Source organism: Mustela erminea, chromosome 14 (genome assembly GCF_009829155.1).
Source record: "Mustela erminea isolate mMusErm1 chromosome 14, mMusErm1.Pri, whole genome shotgun sequence".
Lineage (NCBI taxonomy): Eukaryota > Metazoa > Chordata > Mammalia > Carnivora > Mustelidae > Mustela > Mustela erminea.
In genome coordinates, this window is record NC_045627.1 from 76,985,888 (window position 1) to 77,007,088 (window position 21,201).

A 21,201-nucleotide genomic window follows, 5' to 3' on the forward strand; every position below is an offset into this window, starting at 1 on the left:
TAAAGTATCATCTTCAGTGTATAATTCACTGAGTTGTCCAGTCATCACCACAAACTTAGAACCATTTTATTCCCGCAAAAGGAAACCCTATACTTATTAGTAGTCACTCCTTATTTCCCCACAGACCTTCAGCTCTAGGTAAGCACTGTTTACTTTCTATCTCTATAGATTTTTCTTCTGGAGTTATAAATGGATGATACAATATGTTTTTTTTTTAATATGCTTCTTTAAGCCCAATGAGAGCATGATTTCATATTGTAGTATGTATCAACACTTAATTTCTTCTTTTGTTAAAATATATTCTGCTGTATGGATATATCACACTTTACTTATTCACTTGTCAGTTGATAGAAATTGGGGTTGTAATTACTTTTTAGCTATGGCTAATAATACTTCTTGGAACATCTGTGTACATGTTTTTATGTAGAGGTTTGTTTTCATTGCTCTTGGATATATATCTAGGAGTGGATTTGCCAGCTCTACAGTTACTCTACATTTAAATTTTTAAGGAATAGCCAGACTGTTTTACAAAGTGGCCACACCATTTTACATTTCCATCCGCAGTGTATGAGGATTTTATTTTATTTTATTTTATTTTATTTTATTTTTTATTTTATTATTTATTTATTTATTTATTTATTTTTTTTTAGATTTTATTTATTTATCAGAGAGAGAGAGGGGAGAGAGCGAGCACAGGCAGACAGAATGGCAGGCAGAGGCAGAGGGATAAGCAGGCTCCCCGCCGAGCAAGGAGCCTGATGTGGGACTTGATCCCAGGACGCTGGGATCATGACCTGAGCTGAAGGCAGCTGCTTAACCAACTGAGCCACCCAGGCGTCCCAAGGATTTTAATTTCTCCATATGCTTGCCAACACTTGTTACTGTCAAACATTTTGATTACAGTGACCCTAGTGGGTATCTCATTATAGTTTTTCATTTCTATTGTTTAGTTTTGATTTCTATTGTTTTAATTGCTGTTCATATTAAGCATCTTTTCAAGTGCTTTTATTTATATAACTCCCTTGGAGAAATGTGTATTAGGATCCTTTGCCAATTATTTAATTTGATTTATGTCTGTTTATTGTGGAGTTATGAGGTCTTTATATATTCTAGTTGTAAGTTCTTGGTTAATTATATGAGTTGCAAATATTTCTCCCATTTTGTGTGTTACTTTTCACTTAGTTTACAGTGTCCTCTGAAGCTAAAACTTTTAAAATTTGGTGATGTCCAATTTGTTATATATTTTGTCACTTATGCTTTTGGTGTTATATCTACGAATCCATTGCCTAACCCAGTGCCAGGAATATTTACTTCTGAATTTTCTTCTATGGGTTTTATACTTTCAGTTCTTAAATTTAGGCCTTTTATCCATTCTGAGTTAATATTTGTCTATATTGTGAGAGAGGAGTTCTTTTTTCTTTTTTCATTTGGATATTCACTTGTCTTAGAAACATTTGTTGGAAAGAGTACTTTTCCTTTATTTGAATTTACAATTCTTTGAATTGACTATTATGGTTTCTTGAATTTCTACATGATTTTAAGATCAGCCTGTCAATTTCAAAACAAAACAAAACTCCAGTTGGGACTTTTATGGGGAATAAGTTGAATATATAGATCAAATTGTAGAGTATGGCCACCTTAATAGTATTTTGTTTTCCAATCCATGAAAATGGGCTATCCTTCCATTCATTTAGGCCATCTTTAATCTTTAATTTCTTTTAATTTCTTTAATTTCTTTCCTTAAAGTATTCCTGGAGTTGTGGATGAATTTTTCTGTTGTCTGCCTCCACATTATATTACCTGATCCTCTTTTCTGTGTGTGTCTTTTATAAGGACACTTGTCTTTGGAGTAAGGTTAGCTGCATAATCCACAATGATCTCATCTCAGAATCCTTAATTTAATTACATTTGCAAAGACACTTCCTCCAAAGAAGTTAACATTCATAGGTTCTAGGGATTGAAACATGCATTTATCTTTTGGGTTGGAGTACCATTCAGCCTTTATCAGAAGTTCCTTTCTGTTCCTATTTTTTGGAATGTTGTTATCATGAAGGGGTATTAGATTTTATCAAAAACTTCTCCTATATCTATTGAGATTAATTTTTTTCTTTATTATTATGGTATGTAACATTGATTTTCAGATATTAAGCCAATTATGAATTCTTGGGATAAACTCCACTTGGTCATGGTGTATAATCCTTTTTATATATTACTGGTTTTGGTTTGCTAGTATTTTGTGCAGGATTTTTGTGTCTTCCTTTTAAAAGAACAGTAGTCTGTAATTTTCTTGTGATTTGATGGTATCAGTATCAGACTCATATTTTCTCATACAATGAGGTGGACACTATACCATCCTATTTTATATTTTTGAAGAGTTTGTGAGGAATTTACATTACTCTTCTTTAAATATTTGTTAGAATTAACCAGTGAAGTCATTTGGCCTTCTTCTTCTTTCTTTTTTTCTTTAAGGAAATTTTGAAATTCTAAATTCACTCTCTTTATTTGTTATAGGTCTATTCAGATTTTCTATTTCTTCTTGTCTCAATTTTGATAGTTTCTGTCTTTTGAGGACTTTGTTTATTTCATATTGTTTGTATATAGTTGTTTAGTATTGTATTATAATTTGACTTATTTCTGTTAGGTTGGTAGTCATATGCTTTCTTTCATTCTTGATTTTATTTTATTTTTAAAAAGATTTTATTTATTTATTTGAGACAGAGAAAGCAAGAGAGAGTGAGTATGAGCCAGGGGGAGGGGCAAAAGGAGAGGGTAAAGCAGATTCACTAATGAGCAGAGAGTCTGACCTGGGCTCAATTCCAGGATCCAAGATCATGACCTGAGCCAAAGGCAGATGCTTAGCCAACTGAACCACCCAGGTCCCCTCATTCTTGATTTTAATAATTTGAGTTTTCTGTCTCCTTTTATTCTTGTTCAGTATACCTAAGAGTTTGTCAATTTTTTTTTTTTTGTCTTTTAAAAGAAAGAACTTTTGGCTTCATTGATTCTATTGTTTTTCATCTATTTTATATTATTTCCTGTTCTAATTTTTATTATTTTAAAATTCTTTTTGGTGTAGGCTTGGTTTGCCCTTTTGTCCAGTCTCTTATAGTTGAAGTTTAAGTTATGGTATGGAATTCTCATTTTTTCTTTAAATACGTATCTCTGCAAATACAGATTTCCCTCTAAAGTATTGCTTTTGGTGTATTCCATGTGTGTCTTTGTTTTCATTTTCATTCATCTCAAAGTGTTTTTCAAAATGCTTTTGATTTTTTTCTTTGACCCATTTGTTATTTTAGAGTTTTTGTTTCATTTCCACATATTTGTGGTTTTCCCAAATAACTTTTTTTGTTTTAATTATTTTAATTTCAGTGTAGTTAACATTCAGTGTTGTATTAGTTTCAGGTGTACAGTATAGTGATTCAGCAGTTTCATACATCATCTAGTGCTCATCACTACAAGTGCACTCCCTCATTCCCATCATCTATTTAATCCATCCCATCACACCTTCCCCTGTGGTAACCAGCAGTTTGTTCTCTATAGTTAAGGGTATGTTTCTTGCTTTGTCCCTTTCTCTTTCCCTCTTTTTTCTTTGCTTGTTTTGTTTCTTAAATTCCACATATGAGTGGAATCACATGATGTTCGTTTTTCTCTGACTGACATTTCACTTAGCACTATATTCTGTAGCTCTATCAATGTCATTGCAAATGGCAAGATTTTATTCTTTTTTATGGCTGAATAATAGTCCACTATATATATATATGTATATATATACATATGTATATATAATCTCTCTCACATCCTTATCTATTCATCCATTAATAGACACTTGGGTGGCTTGCATAATTTGGCTATTGTATCCTAAACAATTTCTGTTATTTGTTTTTAATATAATTCCATTGTGGTCAGAGAGCATACTTTGTATGATTATAACACTTTTGAATTTATTTAGGCTTATTTTATGACCTAGCATTTAGTCAATCCTAGAGAAATGTTACATGTATGCTTGCAAAGAATGTGTATATTGATGTTGTTGGCTACAGTGTTCTACATATGTCCGTAAGGGCTAGTTGGTTTGTGGCATTATTCAGGTATTCTGTTTCCATGTTTATCATAGAATTCATTCCATTTTTGAAAGTGAATTTTGAAGTTTGCTGCTATTACTGATTTATCTATATCTCTTTTCTGCACATTTTGCCTCATTTTGGGGGGGGTTCTGTTGTAACGTCATATACATTTATAATTGCTGTATCTTCTTGATGGACTGATCCTTTTATCACTGTGAAATACTACTATTGAAGTCTTGGAATTTTTTAAAAAATTTTTTTATTTTTTATAAACATATAATATTTTTATCCCCAGGGGTACAGGTCTGTGAATCGCCAGGTTTACACACTTCACAGCACTCACCAAAGCACATACCCTCCCCAATGTCCATAACCCCACCCCCCTTCTCCCAACCCCCCTACCCCCAGCAACACTCAGTTTGTTTTGTGAGATTGAGAGTCACTTATGGTTTGTCTGGAATTTTTTTTTTAATGTCTATTCTGTTTGATGTTATTATACTATATATTACTCCATTATACTATATATTATTCCAGCTTTCTTATGTTTATTGTCTGCATATCTTTTAAAAATCCTTTTCTTAATATATTTGTACCCCTCAATCTAAAATATGTCTCCTAGAGAAAGCACATAGTTGGTACCAGTTTTTTTTTTTTTAATCCTGTCTCACTCATAATCTCTGCCTTTTATTTGTATATTTAATAACTTTAATGTTATTTTTTATATAGTTGAATTTGTCTGTCATTTTAATTTTTTAAATCTCATTTGTTATTATAGATAATGCTTCTTGTTACTCTTTTTTATTGCTCTTTTTGTATTGAGTAAATATTTTCCAGTGTAACAGTTTAATGCTTTTTTTTTTTTAAAATACAGTCATTTTAGTTACTTCTTTACTATTGGTTCTAGGGCTTATCATATATATCTTAACTTACCAGAATATACTTCCAACTTACCCTAACTTAACTCCAGTGAAATATAAAAATGTTGTTCTTATAGATCTCTATTCCCTTTTTCATCTTTTTTTGCACTATTATATGTAATATCTGTGTTTGTTGTAAGCTCAAAAATACATTGTTACTATGCTAACTTTATGCAATTTTTGCCTCTCAGAGAGAGAGAGAGAAAGAAGAGGAAATATAAATTTGTTTTGGATATTTTTGCGTGCTGCTTTTTCATTTGTTCCTGTTGATTTGCATTACTATTTGGCATCTTCAACAGAATTTTGCTTTCATCTGTCACTTTGTGTGTTATTGTCAAATATATTGTACTTTTTAATGTTACAGATCCAACAATACATATGGTGTTTTGTAATAATTATTTATCAAATGTATTAGGAAAAGAAAGGAGAAGAAATATGCATTTATACTTTGTTTTATAATTACATAATTGCCTTTTCTAGAACTCTGGATTGAAATGACTGATCTAAGACTGGAGAACTTCCTTTAATATCTTATAAAGCAGATATTCTACCAATAAATTTATAATTTTTATTCATCTGGTAATGTGTTTATCTGGGTTATTTTTTTTCCAGCTTTCTTGAACTTCAATTGACAAATAAGAATTGTGTATATTTAAGGTTTGTATGTGATGTTTTGATATACATACACAGTGGGAAATGATTACCATAGTCAAACTAATTAACATATTCATTATCTTACATAGTTCACCCCCCCTTTTTTTGGCTGTGTGTGTAGAGAATACTTATGATGCTCTGTCAGCAAATTTCAAGTATACAAGGCAGTCTTATTAACTGTAGTAACCATGCTGTACATTAGATTTCCAGAGCTTATGTATTCTGCATAATTGAAACTTTGTGTGCTTTGACCTATGCCTCTCCTTTTCCCCCATTCTCAGGCCTTGCAAGTCACCATTTTACTCTCTGCTTTTTTGAGTTTGACTCTTAGATTCCACGTAAAGTGAGATCATGTAATTATTTGTCTTTCTGTGTCTGGCTTATTTCACTTAGCATAATATTGTCCAGATTCATCTATGTTGTTGTAAATGGCAGGATTTCTTCCTTTTAAAAAGCTGAATAATACTACACATATTTATATAATACTAATACTAATACTACACATATTTATATTTATATTTCATTTTCTTTATTCATTCATTCATTGATAGACACTTAAGTTGTTTCCATATCTTGGCTACTATGAATAATACTTCAGTGAACATGAGAATGAAGAGATATTTTTAAGATACTGATTTCATTTCCTTTGGACATATACCCAGAAGTGGGATTGCTGAATAGTATGATAGCTCTTGGTAGTTTTATTTTTAATTTTTTGAGTAGGGTCTATAATGTTTTCCAAATTGATTGTACCAATTTACTTTCTCACCAACAGTGTACAAAGTTTCCTTTTACTTCACATCCTCATCAACACTTATTTCTTATCTTTTCAATTATAGCTATTCTAACAGGTATGAGGTGATATCTCATTTTTTTTTTTTCATTCCCTGATGATTAGGGATGTTAAGTGCTTTTTCATTTACCTGATGACAATCTGTATGTCTTCTTTGGAAAAGTATTTGTTCATATCGTCTGTGAATTGTTTAATTGGATTGTTCTTTTTTATTGATTTTTGTCAGTTTTTTTTATATTTTGGATATTCTATTCTCCATTCTGCAAAGCTAGGTCCAATGCTGAGGGCTTCCCATTTTTTCACTTGGGTAGTGCCTGAAGTGTTCAGGGTTATTCATCTTCTACCAGTGCAACAGAGTTGACCCAGCTGTCTGTGTATGCTCATGAACCATCTGCAGGAGCACGAGTGTGCTACATGAGGAGGGATTTATGGGTTGTTGGGGGAGTATTTGTGCTATTTGGGGTAAGTTTGCAGGTGATGTATCCTATGAAGTTCATGGGTAGGCTCTTGTAAGATATGAAGTGGTTAGTGGAAATGTTGAGTCTTTGTTGAGTTCTGTGCCCCAGTTGCTGTGAGCACCCTTTTTCTTACTCTGCCAATCTTCTTATCTTTCTGGATGGGATAAGAAAGAAGTGGTCCTCTTGGGCATAATCCCTCTTGGCTGTGGAAGCCAGATACATACTATATTCTCCCCTGGAAGTAATTGTAGGTTGAAGGGGTTTCTCTTGGGAGTGAGCAGTGTTGTCTTGGGGAGAGGTGATGTGGTAATGTTCTTCCTACCCTCCTTGACACTCCTATTCTTGGAATTTTTGCTCCAAGTGGTCCTGGGATTTCTGGGCTCCCATAAAGGTACTTTTATCCCTCCATAGTTGATAAAATCTGTTTCTATGGGAGGACGAGGTCAGAAAACTCTTATTCCATCATCATATGTCCCTCCCTGTATTTTGATTTTTTTTTTCATTCAGCACTTTGCATATGTCATTTCACTGCATTTTGACCTTTATTATTTCTAGTGTAAAGTCAGTTGTTTGTCCTATTGGTGTTCTCTTGTATGCAAAAAAAATCCTCTTTCTTGCTGCTTTTAATATTTTCTCTTTCTCTGTAGTCTACAACGTTTTTATTATTTTATGTCTGAATGTGGTTCTTCCTGTGTGTTTTCCTCCTGTAGTTCATTGAGCTACTTGAATGTGTATATTAATGTTTTTCATCAAATTTAGGAAGTTGTCACACATTATTTCTTGAAAATTTTTTACCACTTTACCCTCTGTGCTAGAATTTTCAGTAAAAGTGTGTTGTTGCTGTTAATGGTGTTCTGCATTTCTTACAGGCTTTGTTCATTTTCTTTTCTTATTCTTTAGATAGCAGAATCTCTGTTTTTCTGTCTTCTACGTCATTGATTTTTTCCTTCTTTTTAAAACTGTTTTTTTTTTTAAGATTTTATTTATTTATTTGACAGAAATCACAAGTAGCAGAGAGGCAGGCAGAGAGAGAGGGGGAAGCAGGCTCCCCGCTGAGCAGAGAGCCTGATGCAGGGCTTGATCCCAGGACCCTCAGATCATGACCTGTGCTGAAGGCAGAGGCTTTAACCCACTGAGCCACCCAGGCGCCCTGATTTTTTTCTTCTTGTTGAAATTTACTATTAGGTTTCTGTCATAAATGTAAAAATTTCAGTTCTTATACTTTTGATTTCTAGATTTGGGTAACTTCTATATCTTTTGTTTTATATTTGATATGACATTTTTTATTTTTCTTTACTTCTTTAAACCTGTTTTCTTTAAGACTGAACATTTATAATAGCTGCTTTGAAGTTTTTTTTGCTTCATCTGACATCTGGGTTCTCTCAAAGGCAATTCCGTTGCCTGCTTTTCTCCCTGTGTATAGGTTACTCTTTCCTGTTTTGTTGCATGCCATAGTTTCCCCTGAACACTGAACATTTTAGAGAACATATTGTAGCAATTCTGGATCCTGGTTTTTCCTCCTTTTCTGGAAGTGTTGTAGTTTTACTTATGTAGTGCCTTTGCTGAACTGTTTTAGTGAAGTCATTTTCTTCCTCCAGTGGATCCTCTGATGTTGCTCCTTAGAAGCAGCAGCCTGAGGATGCGCAAAACCCCCCCTGGATGACAGGAGTGTTAGCGGGGCTTTCTGACTTTTCCCTCTGACTTCTGTGGGAAGCTATCTGATCGCATTACAACTACCTGCAAGCACCACTAGTTGCTGACTGTGGGTGAATTATTCTCAGCAATACTCTGGGGGTGTAAATTGCTCCTTAGTCTGAATTCAATTTCAGCCCTTTTTCAGGCGTGGTCTTTGAGACCAGTCTTAGAGATTTTGACTCTACTATGGCTCTTACTAGCTGTCTTTTCCCCTGCTTTTCTCTGGTGAACTCCTCTCTATTCTGTGTTTTAGCTATTTGCTCTCAGGGAGTTGCCAACTGTCTCTTAATTGCTTACAGTGGAAACCTCCATTGTTTTTGAGAGTGCCCTTAGAGCTTGAAGTTTCCCACCTTTTATTACAAATAAACTCAGCTTGGGACATCTGTGGCGCTCTCTTTTTCTTCGCCTGCATCTCCCTGGTGTGGGATGGGGTGAGACTCTGTGCCACTACTTTGGAATTGTAGGTGGGGTTAGTAGTCTGTTCCTCCTGGAGTGATTCCACTGTGTTCTGTGCAGGAAGTAGATGGGGGACAGTGACCTTTGCTCTTCTCAGCTTGCATAGAACTTCTGCCTATGACTGATATGGGGTGAAGATTTCTTGGCCCTCTTAGCCTGCTAGGCCTGAGTGTACAGCTTACAGCATATGAATGGGGACTAGGTCAAGGACGAACATTCAGACCTCTCATGTATTTCTGGAGTAGAGATTTTGTTACCCAGAACTGGGGGCCATGAGAAGTATTGGCTGTCTGCTGTTCCTGGTTAGATATCAGTGGCCTGGACTAGGAGGTGAGGAATGAAGGAGCTGTCTGTTCTCAGCTTTACCCACCTGGAGTTGAACTTCCTCCTTGCTGAACTAGTTGTGTGTGTGTGGTGGGGGAGGGTGCTGTTAAGGGGAAGGATGGGAGTAGATAGTGGGTTAAGTATTATGGATTCCTGCTGTTCTTACTGAAATTTCGTAGGCATTCTTGAGTAAATATTTATTTATTTATTGACAAATAACAATTATTTGTTGTTGCTCTTACTAAATTTTTCTGAGAAATTAAATGCCGTTTTTTTGTAATTTTTACCAATTATAGTTCTCTCCCTATAGAGTTTGTGGGACTCCTTATCTTGCTGTTATGGAAGTCAGCTCCATATTCTTTAAGCATTAATTGCTATAGGTTTTTGAGATATATACTATACATATCTTACTCATTATACTGTATGTACTGGGTTTACATTCTGATTCTTTTTTAGTAGCACTGCTTTATTTGGAATACTTACGAAATATTGATTCATATTGAGTCATGCAGTTTATTAGATTTCAGTACATTAAGGTGAAATATAATTATAAGCGTATATTTATAGTACTTTCAGTTATACTTCAATTAATTAAAAATGTTCATATTAATTTGATGTTTCTTAAAAATACATTATGATTTTACACAATATGGATCTATCTCAAAAATAATCTTAAGCAAAATAATGTGTATACAAATGGATACAGGCTATATGATTCTATTTTATAAAGTACAGCAACAATACAAATAGAACAAACAATCCTAAGCTTGGTATGGAACCACAAAAGAATCAGAACAGTGGTAATCTTTTAAAAAAAAAATCTCAGTACTCTTTACACAGTTATGTTCATCTTGTGAAATTTCATTGAATTTTAGACATGTGCATCTTTATGTATGTTATATTTAAATAAAAATTAAATAGTGTATTATGGGATCCATGTGAATTATTAGTTTTAACTGAATACAGTTCAGAGTAAATTTATTATATTAAACTTTCTATTTACTTTTGTATTTAAAACTTATGGTACTTTGGTCCTCTAGTTTTAAGGACACTTGTTTGCTACTTTTATAAATGAAATAAAAGTTCAAAATACAAATTATAAAATCATGAACAATTATGTTTAATATTGTGTTTCCTCAGAACATTTGAAGAAACTGTGAATTCAAAATATTTTAAAAATATTGAAATTTAGAGGACATGTATGAATTGTTAAAAAATAAAGCATGTTATTTTCATAATTTGAAGGAAAATTCTATATGCAAGTTAGACCCTTTATATAATATATATAAAATCAGGGAGGTCTTTTTATCCTTTGTAATACATTTTCAAATTCTATCCTGTAGGACTATTTTGAAAGAAAGTGGGTTTGCCAGATACCTTCATTCAGCTGTTCTTATCAATGGAGCTATGCTTATTTTTGGAGGAAATACCCATAATGACACTTCCTTGAGTAACGGTGCAAAATGTTTTTCTGCCGATTTCCTGGCATATGACATAGGTATGTATCTGTTAGGATTGTACAAAGTAGGAAATACCAAAAATTTGTCATATAGAGATTCTCAAATACATTAATTGACAGCATGTGTATATGTCATTTTAGAGATAAATTCAGTGACAGATTATGAATGGAATTCTCTCTAATTTCAGCACAATAGTAGTATAGGGCCAGGAGAACAGACACTATAGGTTTAAGCATCCTTTTTGAGGGCTTTTGTATATTGTATCCTTGTGTGAGCCCTTTATCAGTCTATTGTGTTGCCTTATTAGTTTTGATAACAGACAGATATGGGGCTCTGTCAAATTATGTAAATTACAAGTAGTAGGAATGCAAATATTTTAGGGTTAGTGTGTATGAGCAAAGATGCATTTAAATTAAACACGGAGTTATAGTTCCTTTGTGTAGGAGGATGATAGAAGTAAAGAGAGGAGTATAGAGACAGTAGAGCTAAGGAAATAAGATTTGGGGACAAAATGGAAACCCAGAACATACCTGGGAATGGAAGTAACCAAATAAGAATATTTTTCAGAGAGCCAGAAGTACAGTGTATTTATATATTTTCTTAATTTTGTTTATGCTATCTATAGTCCTTTAATTTCTAAACATTAAATGAATATATTTTTTGAAATACTAAATTTAGCTACCCCATGGACCAGTATAGTGAAAATACTTCTTCTCTTTGTGTCATTTTATAGATGAAGATTACTTGATATTTAAAATATATTTAACAGTAGTTCAGAACAGTTTTAATTGATGGTGTAAAGTAATATGCCAATTTTAAGCTATTATGAAACTTCCTGATAAATAAAAATAAAAAATAAACTAAAGAATAACACACTTAATGGATTTAAGAGATATAGTTTTGCTCTTAAACATCATAAAGGCACATAGTCTACTTTGAAAAATTATTTCAAGTGGTGGCATATAAAAAAATATGCCTATTAGTAAGGACTTTGGTTTTTATATTGTTATACATTTGGAAGGAAATTCCTAGTGATAAAATTAAGCATACTTTTTGATTCTAAACTGTGAGTATCTGTCTGTGATTAATCATTATAAAGAATCCACTGCCTTTAGGATTTTTAGATACTAAATAATTAAATCTTTACCTTTTTGGACTAATAATTTGAAGTGATAATTCATTATCAAAATTGGATTGTCTTGGTTTATAAATTAGTGCTGAGATCCTGAAAAATGGATTAAATGATGTTCTGAATCTAGGCTCCTTTTTATGATCTGTCATTGCCAGGCTGAGGCTGCCAACATATTTTTTTGGTTGTGATGAGACAGTAAGCTTATTTCTCTGGAGGTAGATGAAGGGATTTTGTTTCATTTCATTTTTTCTTTTATGAATAAAAACTGAGAAAAGTGTAGAATTTATTATTATTGTTAAAAACCTATGAAGTGAGATTTTGGACTTTTTCAGAAGATTCTTCAAGGAGTTACCACCTACTTTGTATACTTTAATGAAGGAGTTAATGTTGAGGTATTTTGTAGCTAACATATTGGGAAATTAATTTTATTCCTTCCATATTGTTCAAGATTATTATATCTTAGGGTTTATGTATCAGAAAAGCTTATCCATGTGAAAAATAATAAGAGGTATTAGATTAGTTTGAAAGAGATAAGATTATCATTTTTCTAATTACTATTTGTTAAGTGTTTCTAAGGATTAGATAGTATGCTAAGGACTTTATATACAATATCTTAACCTCTCTAATAATTTCGTAACAAGGTGTTAATAATCTCATTTCTGGAATAGTAAGCCCAAAACCATGCAGGTGGTAAGTGGTACATCCAGCTTTTGTAACTCCTAAAACTTACATAGTCTTTCTACTTGAGTATCTTGTGCTGCTGTTTGGTTGGATCCATTTTATGTTCTAATTTTGTAACAGATTATCAGACACTTATATTTAATAATGTTTTTTAATGTTGTGGAAAGATAGAAACAAATACCAGTTTTGTTTTTCAAGCAAATTGTTCAGATGGGAGAGAGAATAACATTTTAAGCAGTTTTTACACTTAAATATAACATTAACAATTAACAACAAAATATTAACAATATTAACAAAACCTAAAACAACCATATAATTCAACATAGGATAAAAGTGTTCTGTTTTATCTCATTTAATTATTTTTGTGCAGTTCCCAATAAAGCTGTCCCCCCAAATCTGTTTTTATTCTCTTGAATTTGTGGCATCAAATGTTGGAATGTTTTCCTGGGAAAAATATTTTTTATATTTCATAAAATGTTTTCCAAAATAGTTGTTTTCCTTATGGAGTATATTTTATGGAAATAAAATACAACCATTGCATAATGAACCAACTGGAAAATAGATCTGTTTTGAAAAAAAGGTCATCTTGCTAATTTTTCTCTTTAGTACATTATCCTTGGACTTTTATGGCATATTTAACTGGAGTGCACCTGAGGAGTTAGCTGATTGTATTGTGTTTTATGATGTTTAAATAAATAGGAATATTTGTGCCAATACATTGCTCTAAAAAGTACTATTTCAACCTTAATTGCCATAGTAAATTTTACATGGTGAATATTGTTAATCTTTGAGGACATAACCTTGACTTCACAGTTCTCATTGTTACACTATAGATGATAGATGTGGAAGGCACATGGCAGTGATTTTTTAACATGGCTGTACCTTGGCATCCCCCTTGAAGATTATAGGGAAGAACTTAGATCTGTATAAACTGATTCTCTTAGATTAGGCACTGGGCATCTGTATTTTAAAAAAGCAACTCTAGTGCAATTGGTAATAGACCCAGGGCTGGTGAATGAGACTGAATCAACTCTAATATAGAATGATATATTACTTAACGATCTTGTTTATAAATCTAGCTTGAGATCAGATAACTTTGTTATTTTTTTGTTATTGTTAGTGGTAATATTACTGCTTTCAGAAAGCCCCCATGACACTTTATTCAAGATGAAAATGATCTTTGTGGTAAAGATAACCTTCGGCTAAAGATGTAATGGAAAAAGCACATACCCTCCCCAATGAACATGCCTCATGTTCATCTCCTGTTATTAGACATTTATACTCTGAAATTATTTGGCTGTGTGAAGTATGCATCGTCATAAAAGTTAGTTTTCTAGGGTTAGAAGGAAAAAAGGTATCAGGTTGTTAGTTTTTTTTCACATCTCTAAAGTATCTGTAAGTAGTTTGAGGATTTCAGCATTTACAAATGAGAGATTGTCCTGAATTGAAACAGACATTAATAATGAACTGAATTTTGAGACATTATTTCAGAATCATAAAATGAAGAACTATTACAAGAATGTTTGGTAGGCCTAACATAGAATTATGACCCTTTAAATACAAATGGTAGTCATTCTTTTCTAGTAAGAAAATTTGCCCAGTGGTTAAGAGGATGTATAGAATTCTGAACAAGATGAAGGACAACTCAGAGATACAGGGATCATATATCTTTTTCTTTAGAAAGATAGTAGAAACACCAAAGTGTGATTTCCTGAATTAGACTAAAGTAAGATTTATATTAGAAATATATCTTGCAGAAAGTAGATATATTGAAACTGAAATGGAAAATCAGATCAAAATAATAAGATCAAATCAGATCAAAATAATAAGAGTTCTAAAAATTTTTTTATTTCTGGGTGCCTGGGTGGCTCAGTGGGTTAAGACTCTGCCTTCGGCTCAAGTCATGATCTCAGAGTCCTGGGATCAAGTCCCGCATCGGGCTCTCTGCTCGGCAGGGAGCCTGCTTCCTCGTCTTTCTCTCTCTGCCTGCCTCTCTGCCTACTTGTGATCTCTCTCTGTCAAATAAATAAATAAACAAATAAAAATTTAAAGAAAAATTTTCAAGATTAATTTATTCATTTGAGAGAGAAAGAGAGCACTCAGGAGGAGGACCAGAGGGAATAGAATCTTGAACAGATCCCCCATCTCCAAATGCAGAGCCCCACATGAGGCTCAACCCAGTACTCTGAGATCATGATCTGAGCCACAGTCAAGAGTTAGACACTTAACTGAGCCAGCAAGGCACCCCAATTTTATTTTTTTTTTAAGTGAGCTCTACATTCAATCTGGAGTTTGAACTCAGAACCCTGAGAGCAAGAGTTGTGTGCTCTACGAAGTGAGCAAGCCAGGTGCTCTAATAATAAGAGTTTTTAAACTAAATTTCTTGAACATGACAGTTTTACTTATGACATTAATTTCTTGGTAGGTGATTATTTGAAAACAAATTCAGTAAAGAGAATTTAAAAGTAATTTCATATTTTCAGAAGCAGTGTTATTTTAATTGGCAATGTGTAGTAATATGTACAGTTAACCACACAGTTAAAACACAGTGAAGTTGTAGTTCACCATATCATTAAAAATCACTTGACTGGTTTATGAGCTTAGCATGCATATTTTTGTACACTCCTATAGAATGTATGTGTGTGTGTGTGTGTGTGTGTGTGTGTATGTTCAATGGATATAATTTTATAAGATATATAATTTCATTAAAAATCATATTTAAATAAAACATCTAATTATTTAATTTAAAAAATTTTTTTTTATTTTTTATAAACATATATTTTATCCCCAGGGGTACAGGTCTGTGAATCGCCAGGTTTACACACTTCACAGCACTCACCAAAGCACATACCCTCCCCAATGTCCATAACCCCACCCCCCTTCTCCCAACCCCTCTCCCCCCAGCAACCCTCAGTTTGTTTCGTGAGATTAAGAGTCACTTATGGTTTGTCTCCCTCCCAATCCCATCTTGATTCATTGATTCTTCTCCTACCCACTTAAGCCCCCATGTTGCATCACCACTTCCTCATATCAGGGAGATCATATGATAGTTGTCTTTCTCTGCTTGACTTATTTCGCTAAGCATGATATACTCTAGTTCCATCGATGTTGTCACAAATGGCAAGATTTCATTTCTTTTGATGGCTGCATAGTATTCCATTGTGTATATATACCACATCTTCTTTATCCATTCATCTGTTGATGGACATCTAGGTTCTTTCCATAGTTTGGCTATTGTGGACATTGCTGCTATAAACATTCGGGTGCACGTGCCCCTTTGGATCACTACGTTTGTATCTTTAGGGTAAATACCCAGTAGTGCAATTGCTGGGTCATAGGGCAGTTCTATTTTCAACATTTTGAGGAACCTCCATGCTGTTTTCCGGAGTGGTTGCACCAGCTTGCATTCCCACCAACAGTGTAGGAGGGTTCCCCTTTCTCCGCATCCTCGCCAGCATCTGTCATTTCCTGACTTGTTGATTTTAGCCATTCTGACTGGTGTGAGGTGATATCTCATTGTGGTTTTGATTTGTATTTCCCTGATGCCAAGTGATATGGAGCACTTTTTCACGTGTCTGTTGGCCATCTGGATGTCTTCTTTGCAGAAACGTCTGTTCATGTCCTCTGCCCATTTCTTGATTGGATTATTTGTTCTTTGGGTGTTGAGTTTGCTAAGTTCTTTATAGATTTTGGACACTAGTCCTTTATCTGATATGTCGTTTGCAAATATCTTCTCCCATTCTGTCAGTTGTCTTTTGATTTTGTTAACTGTTTCCTTTGCTGTGTAAAAGCTTTTGATCTTGATGAAATCCCAATAGTTCATTTTTGCCCTTGCTTCCCTTGCCTTTGGCGATGTTCTTAGGAAGATGTTGCTGCGGCTGAGGTCGAAGAGGTTGCTGCCTGTGTTCTCCTCAAGGATTTTGATGGATTCCTTTCTCACATTGAGGTCCTTCATCCATTTTGAGTCTATTTCTGTGTGTGGTGTAAGGAAATGGTCCAATTTCATTTTTCTGCATTTGGCTGTCCAATTTTCCCAATACCATTTATTGAAGAGGCTGTCTTTTTTCCATTGGACATTCTTTCCTGCTTTGTTGAAGATTAGTTGACCATAGAGTTGAGGGTCTATTTTTGGGCTCTCTATTCTGTTCCGTTGATCTATGTGTCTGTTTTTGTGCCAGTACCATGCTGTCTTGATGATGACAGCTTTGTAATAGAGCTTGAAGTCCGGAATTGTGATGCCACCAACTTTGGCTTTCTTTTTCAATATCCCTTTGGCCTTTCGAGGTCTTTTCTGGTTCCATATAAATTTTAGAATTATTTGTTCCATTTCTTTGAAAAAGATGGATGGTACTTTGATAGGAATTGCATTAAATGTGTAGATTGCTTTAGGTAGCATAGACATTTTCACAATATTTATTCTTCCAATCAGGAGCATGGAACATTTTTCCATTTCTTTGTGTCTTCCTCAATTTCTTTCATGAGTACTTTATAGTTTTCTGAGTATAGATTCTGTGCCTCTTTGGTTAGGTTTATTTCTAGGTATCTTATGTTTTGGGGTGCAATTGTAAATGGGATAGACTCCTTAATTACTCTTTCGTCTGTCTTGTTGTTGGTGTAGAGAAATGCAACTGATTTCTGTGCATTGATTTTATATCCTGACACTTTACTGAATTCCTGTACAAGTTCTAGCAGTTTTGGAGTGGAGTCTTTTGGGTTTTCCACATATGGTATCATATCATTTGCGAAGAGTGATAGTTTGACTTCTTCTTTGCCGATTTGGATGCCTTTAATTTCCTTTTGTTGTCTGATTGCCGAGGCTAGGACTTCTAGTACTATGTTGAATAGTAGTGGTGATAATGAACATCCCTGCCGTGTCCTGACCTTAGCAGAAAAGCTTTCAGTTTTTCTCCATTGAGAATATTTGCGGTGGGTTTTTCATAGATGGCTTTGATGATATTGAGGTATGTGCCCTCTATCCCTACACTTTGAAGAGTTTTGATCAGGAAGGGATGCTGTACTTTGTCAAATGCTTTTTCAGCATCTATTGAGAGTATCATATGGTTCTTGTTCTTTCTTTTATTGATGTGTTGTATCACATTGACTGATTTGCGGATGTTGAACCAACCTTGCAGCCCTGGAATAAATCCCACTTTGTCGTGGTGAATAATCCTTTTAATGTACTGTTGAATCCTATTGGCTAGTATTTTGGTGAGAATTTTCGCATCTGTGTTCATCAAGGATATTGGTCTATAGCTCTCTTTTTTGATGGGATCCTTATTTGGTTTTGGGATCAAGGTGATGCTGGCCTCATAAAATGAGTTTGGAAGTTTTCCTTCCATTTCTATTTTTTGGAACAGTTTCAGGAGAATAGGAATTAGTTCTTTTTTAAATATTTGGTAGAATTCCCCCGGGAAGCCGTTTGGCCCTGGGCTTTTGTTTGTTTGGAGATTTTTAATGACTGTTTCAATCTCATTACTGGTTATAGTTCTGTTCAGGCTTTCTATTTCTTCCTGGTTCAGTTGTGGTAGTTTATATGTTTCTAGGAATGCATCCATTTCTTCCAGATTGTCAAATTTGTTGGCATAGAGTTGCTCATAGTATGTTCTTATAATAGTTTGTATTTCTTTGGTGTTAGTTGTGATCTCTCCTCTTTCATTCATGATTTTATTTATTTGAGTCCTTTCTCTTTTCTTTTTGATAAGTCGGGCCAGGGGTTTATCAATTTTATTAATTCTTTCAAAGAACCAGCTCCTAGTTTCGTTGATTTGTTCTATTGTTTTTTTGGTTTCTATTTCATTGATTTCTGCTCTGATCTTTATGATTTCTCTTCTCCTGCTGGGCTTAGGGTTTCTTTCTTGTTCTTTCTCCAGCTCCTTTAGGTGTAGGGTTAGGTTGTGTACCTGAGACCTTTCTTGTTTCTTGAGAAAGGCTGGTACCACTATATATTTTCCTCTCAGGACTGCCTTTGTTGTGTCCCACAGATTTTGAACCGTTGTATTTTCATTGTCATTTGTTTCCATGTTTTTTTTTTTTTTTCAATTCTTCTTTAATTTCCCGGTTGACCCATTCATTCTTTAGAAGGATGCTGTTTAGTCTCCATGTATTTGGGTTCTTTCCAAACTTCCTCTTGTGGTTGAGTTCTAGCTTTAGAGCATTGTGGTCTGAAAATATGCAGGGATTGATCCCAATCTCTTGATACCGGTTGAGTCCTGATTTAGGACCGAGGATGTGATCTATTCTGGAGAATGTTCCATGTGCATTAGAGAAGAATGTGTATTCTCTTGCTTTGGGATGAAATGTTCTGAATATATCTGTGATGTCCATCTGGTCCAGTGTGTCATTTAAGGCCTTTATTTCCTTGTTGATCTTTTGCTTGGATGATCTGTCCATTTCAGTGAGGGGGATGTTAAAGTCCCCTACTATTATTGTATTATTGTTGATGTGTTTCTTTGATTTTTGTTATTAATTGGTTTATATAGTTGGCTGCTCCCATGTTGGGGGCATAGATATTTAAAATTGTTAGATCTTTTTATTGGACAGACCCTTTGAGTATGATATAGTGTCCTTCCTCATCTTTTATTATAGTCTTTGGTTTAAAATCTAATTGATCTGATATAAGGATTGCCACTCCTGCTTTCTTCTGATGTCCATTAGCATGGTAAATTCTTTTCCAGCCCCTCACTTTAAATCTGGAGGTGTCTTTGGGCTTAAAATGAGTTTCCTGGAGGCAACATATAGATGGGTCTTGTTTTTTTATCCATTCTGATACCCTGTGTCTTTTGATTGGGGCATTTAGCCCATTAACATTCAGGGTAACTATTGAGAGATATGAATTTAGTGCCATTGTATTGCCTGTAAGGTGACTGTTACTGTATATGGTCTCTGTTCCTTACTGATCTACCACTTGTTGTCTCTCTCTTTGCTTAGAGGACCCCTTTCAATATTTCCTGTAGAGCTGGTTTGGTGTTTGGAAATTCTTTCAGTTTTTGTTTGTCCTGGAAGCTTTTAATCTCTCCTTCTATTTTCAGTGATAGCCTAGCTGGTTATAGTATTCTTGGCTGCATGTTTTTCTCGTTTAGTGCTCTGAAAATACCATGCCAGCTCTTTCTGGCCAGCAAGGTCTTTGTGGAAAAGTCAGCTGCCAATCTAATATTTTTACCATTGTATGTTACAGACTTCTTTTCCCGGGCTGCTTTCAGGATTTTCTCTTTGTCACTAAGACTTGTAAATTTTACCATTAGGTGATGGGGTGTGGGCCTATTCCTATTGATTTTGAGGAGCGTTCTCTGAACCTCCTGAATTTTGATGCTTGTTGCCTTTGCCATATTGGGGAAATTCTCCCCAATAATTCTCTCCAGTATACCTTCTGTTCCCCTCTCTCTTTCTTCTTCTTCTGGAATCCCAATATTCTAATGTTGTTTCGTTTTATGGTTTCACTTATCTCTCGAATTCTCCCCTCGTGGTCCAGTAGCTGTTTGTCCCTCTTTTGCTCAGCTTCTTTATTCTCTGTCATTTGGTCTTCTATATCACTAATTCTTTCTTCTGCCTCATTTATCCTAGCAGTGAGAGCCTCCATTTTTGATTGCACCTCATTAATAGCTTTTTTGATTTCAACTTGGTTAGATTTTAGTTCTTTTATTTCTGCAGAAAGGGCTTTTATATCTCCCGAGAGGGTTTCTCTAATATCTTCCATGCCTTTTTCGAGCCCGGCTAGAACCTTGAGAATATTCATTCTGAACTCTATATCTGACATATTACCAATGTCTGTATTGATTAGGTCCCTAGCCTTCGGTACGGCCTCTTGTTCTTTTTTTTGTGGTGAATTTTTCTGCCTTGTCATTTTGTCCAGATACGAGTATATGAAGGAGCAAGTAAAATACTAAAAGGGTGGCAATAACCCCAGGAAAATATGCTTTAACCAAATCAGAAGAGATCCCACATCATGAGGGGGGAGATAGGGGATAAAAAGAGGTTCAAAAAGAAAGAAAGAAAAAAAAGAAAAAAAAAAGAAAAGAAAAAAGAAAAGAAAAGAATTTAAAAAAAGAAAATGAATAAAGAAAAATATAAAAAAGAAAAAATATATATATTAGATAAACTAGTTAAAAAACGTTAAAAAAGAAAAGGGTAAAAGTTAAAAAAATATTTAGCAGAAGAAGAGAAAAAATTGAAAAAGAAAAAAATTAAATTAACTGTAAGACTAAAAAAATCACAGGAAGAAAGCCATGAGTTCCATGCTTTGCTTTCTCCTCCTCTGGATTTCTGCTGCTCTCCTTGATATTGAAACCGCACTCCTTGGTAGGGGAACTTGGTCTTGGCTGGATTTCTTGTTGATCTTCTGGGGGAGGGGCCTGGTGTAGTGATTCTCAAGTGTCTTTGCCCCAGGCAGAATTGCACAGCCCTTACCAGGGGCCGTGCTGAGTAATCCGCTCAGGTTTGCTTTCAGGAGCTTTTGTCCCTGAGCGCTTTGCTTTCCGTAGAGTTCTTTCAGAAAGTGGTTGTTTTTCTGTTTCCAGAATTGCTATTCTTCTCTTCGATCTGCCGATGGATTTGCAGGTGTTTGCAATCAT

At 34.4% G+C, this 21,201-nt stretch overlaps 1 protein-coding gene across 1 annotated transcript in view; it reads left to right on the forward strand.

Annotated features, from left to right (window-relative positions):
• Window positions 1–21,201, forward strand: part of ATRNL1 (attractin like 1) — a 796,208-nt gene that overhangs the window by 104,558 nt on the left and 670,449 nt on the right. The window contains exon 10 of the mRNA XM_032313798.1: window positions 10,705–10,859. Within this exon, the coding sequence (XP_032169689.1) occupies window positions 10,705–10,859 (155 nt within the window). The remainder of the gene's footprint in view (window positions 1–10,704; window positions 10,860–21,201) is intronic.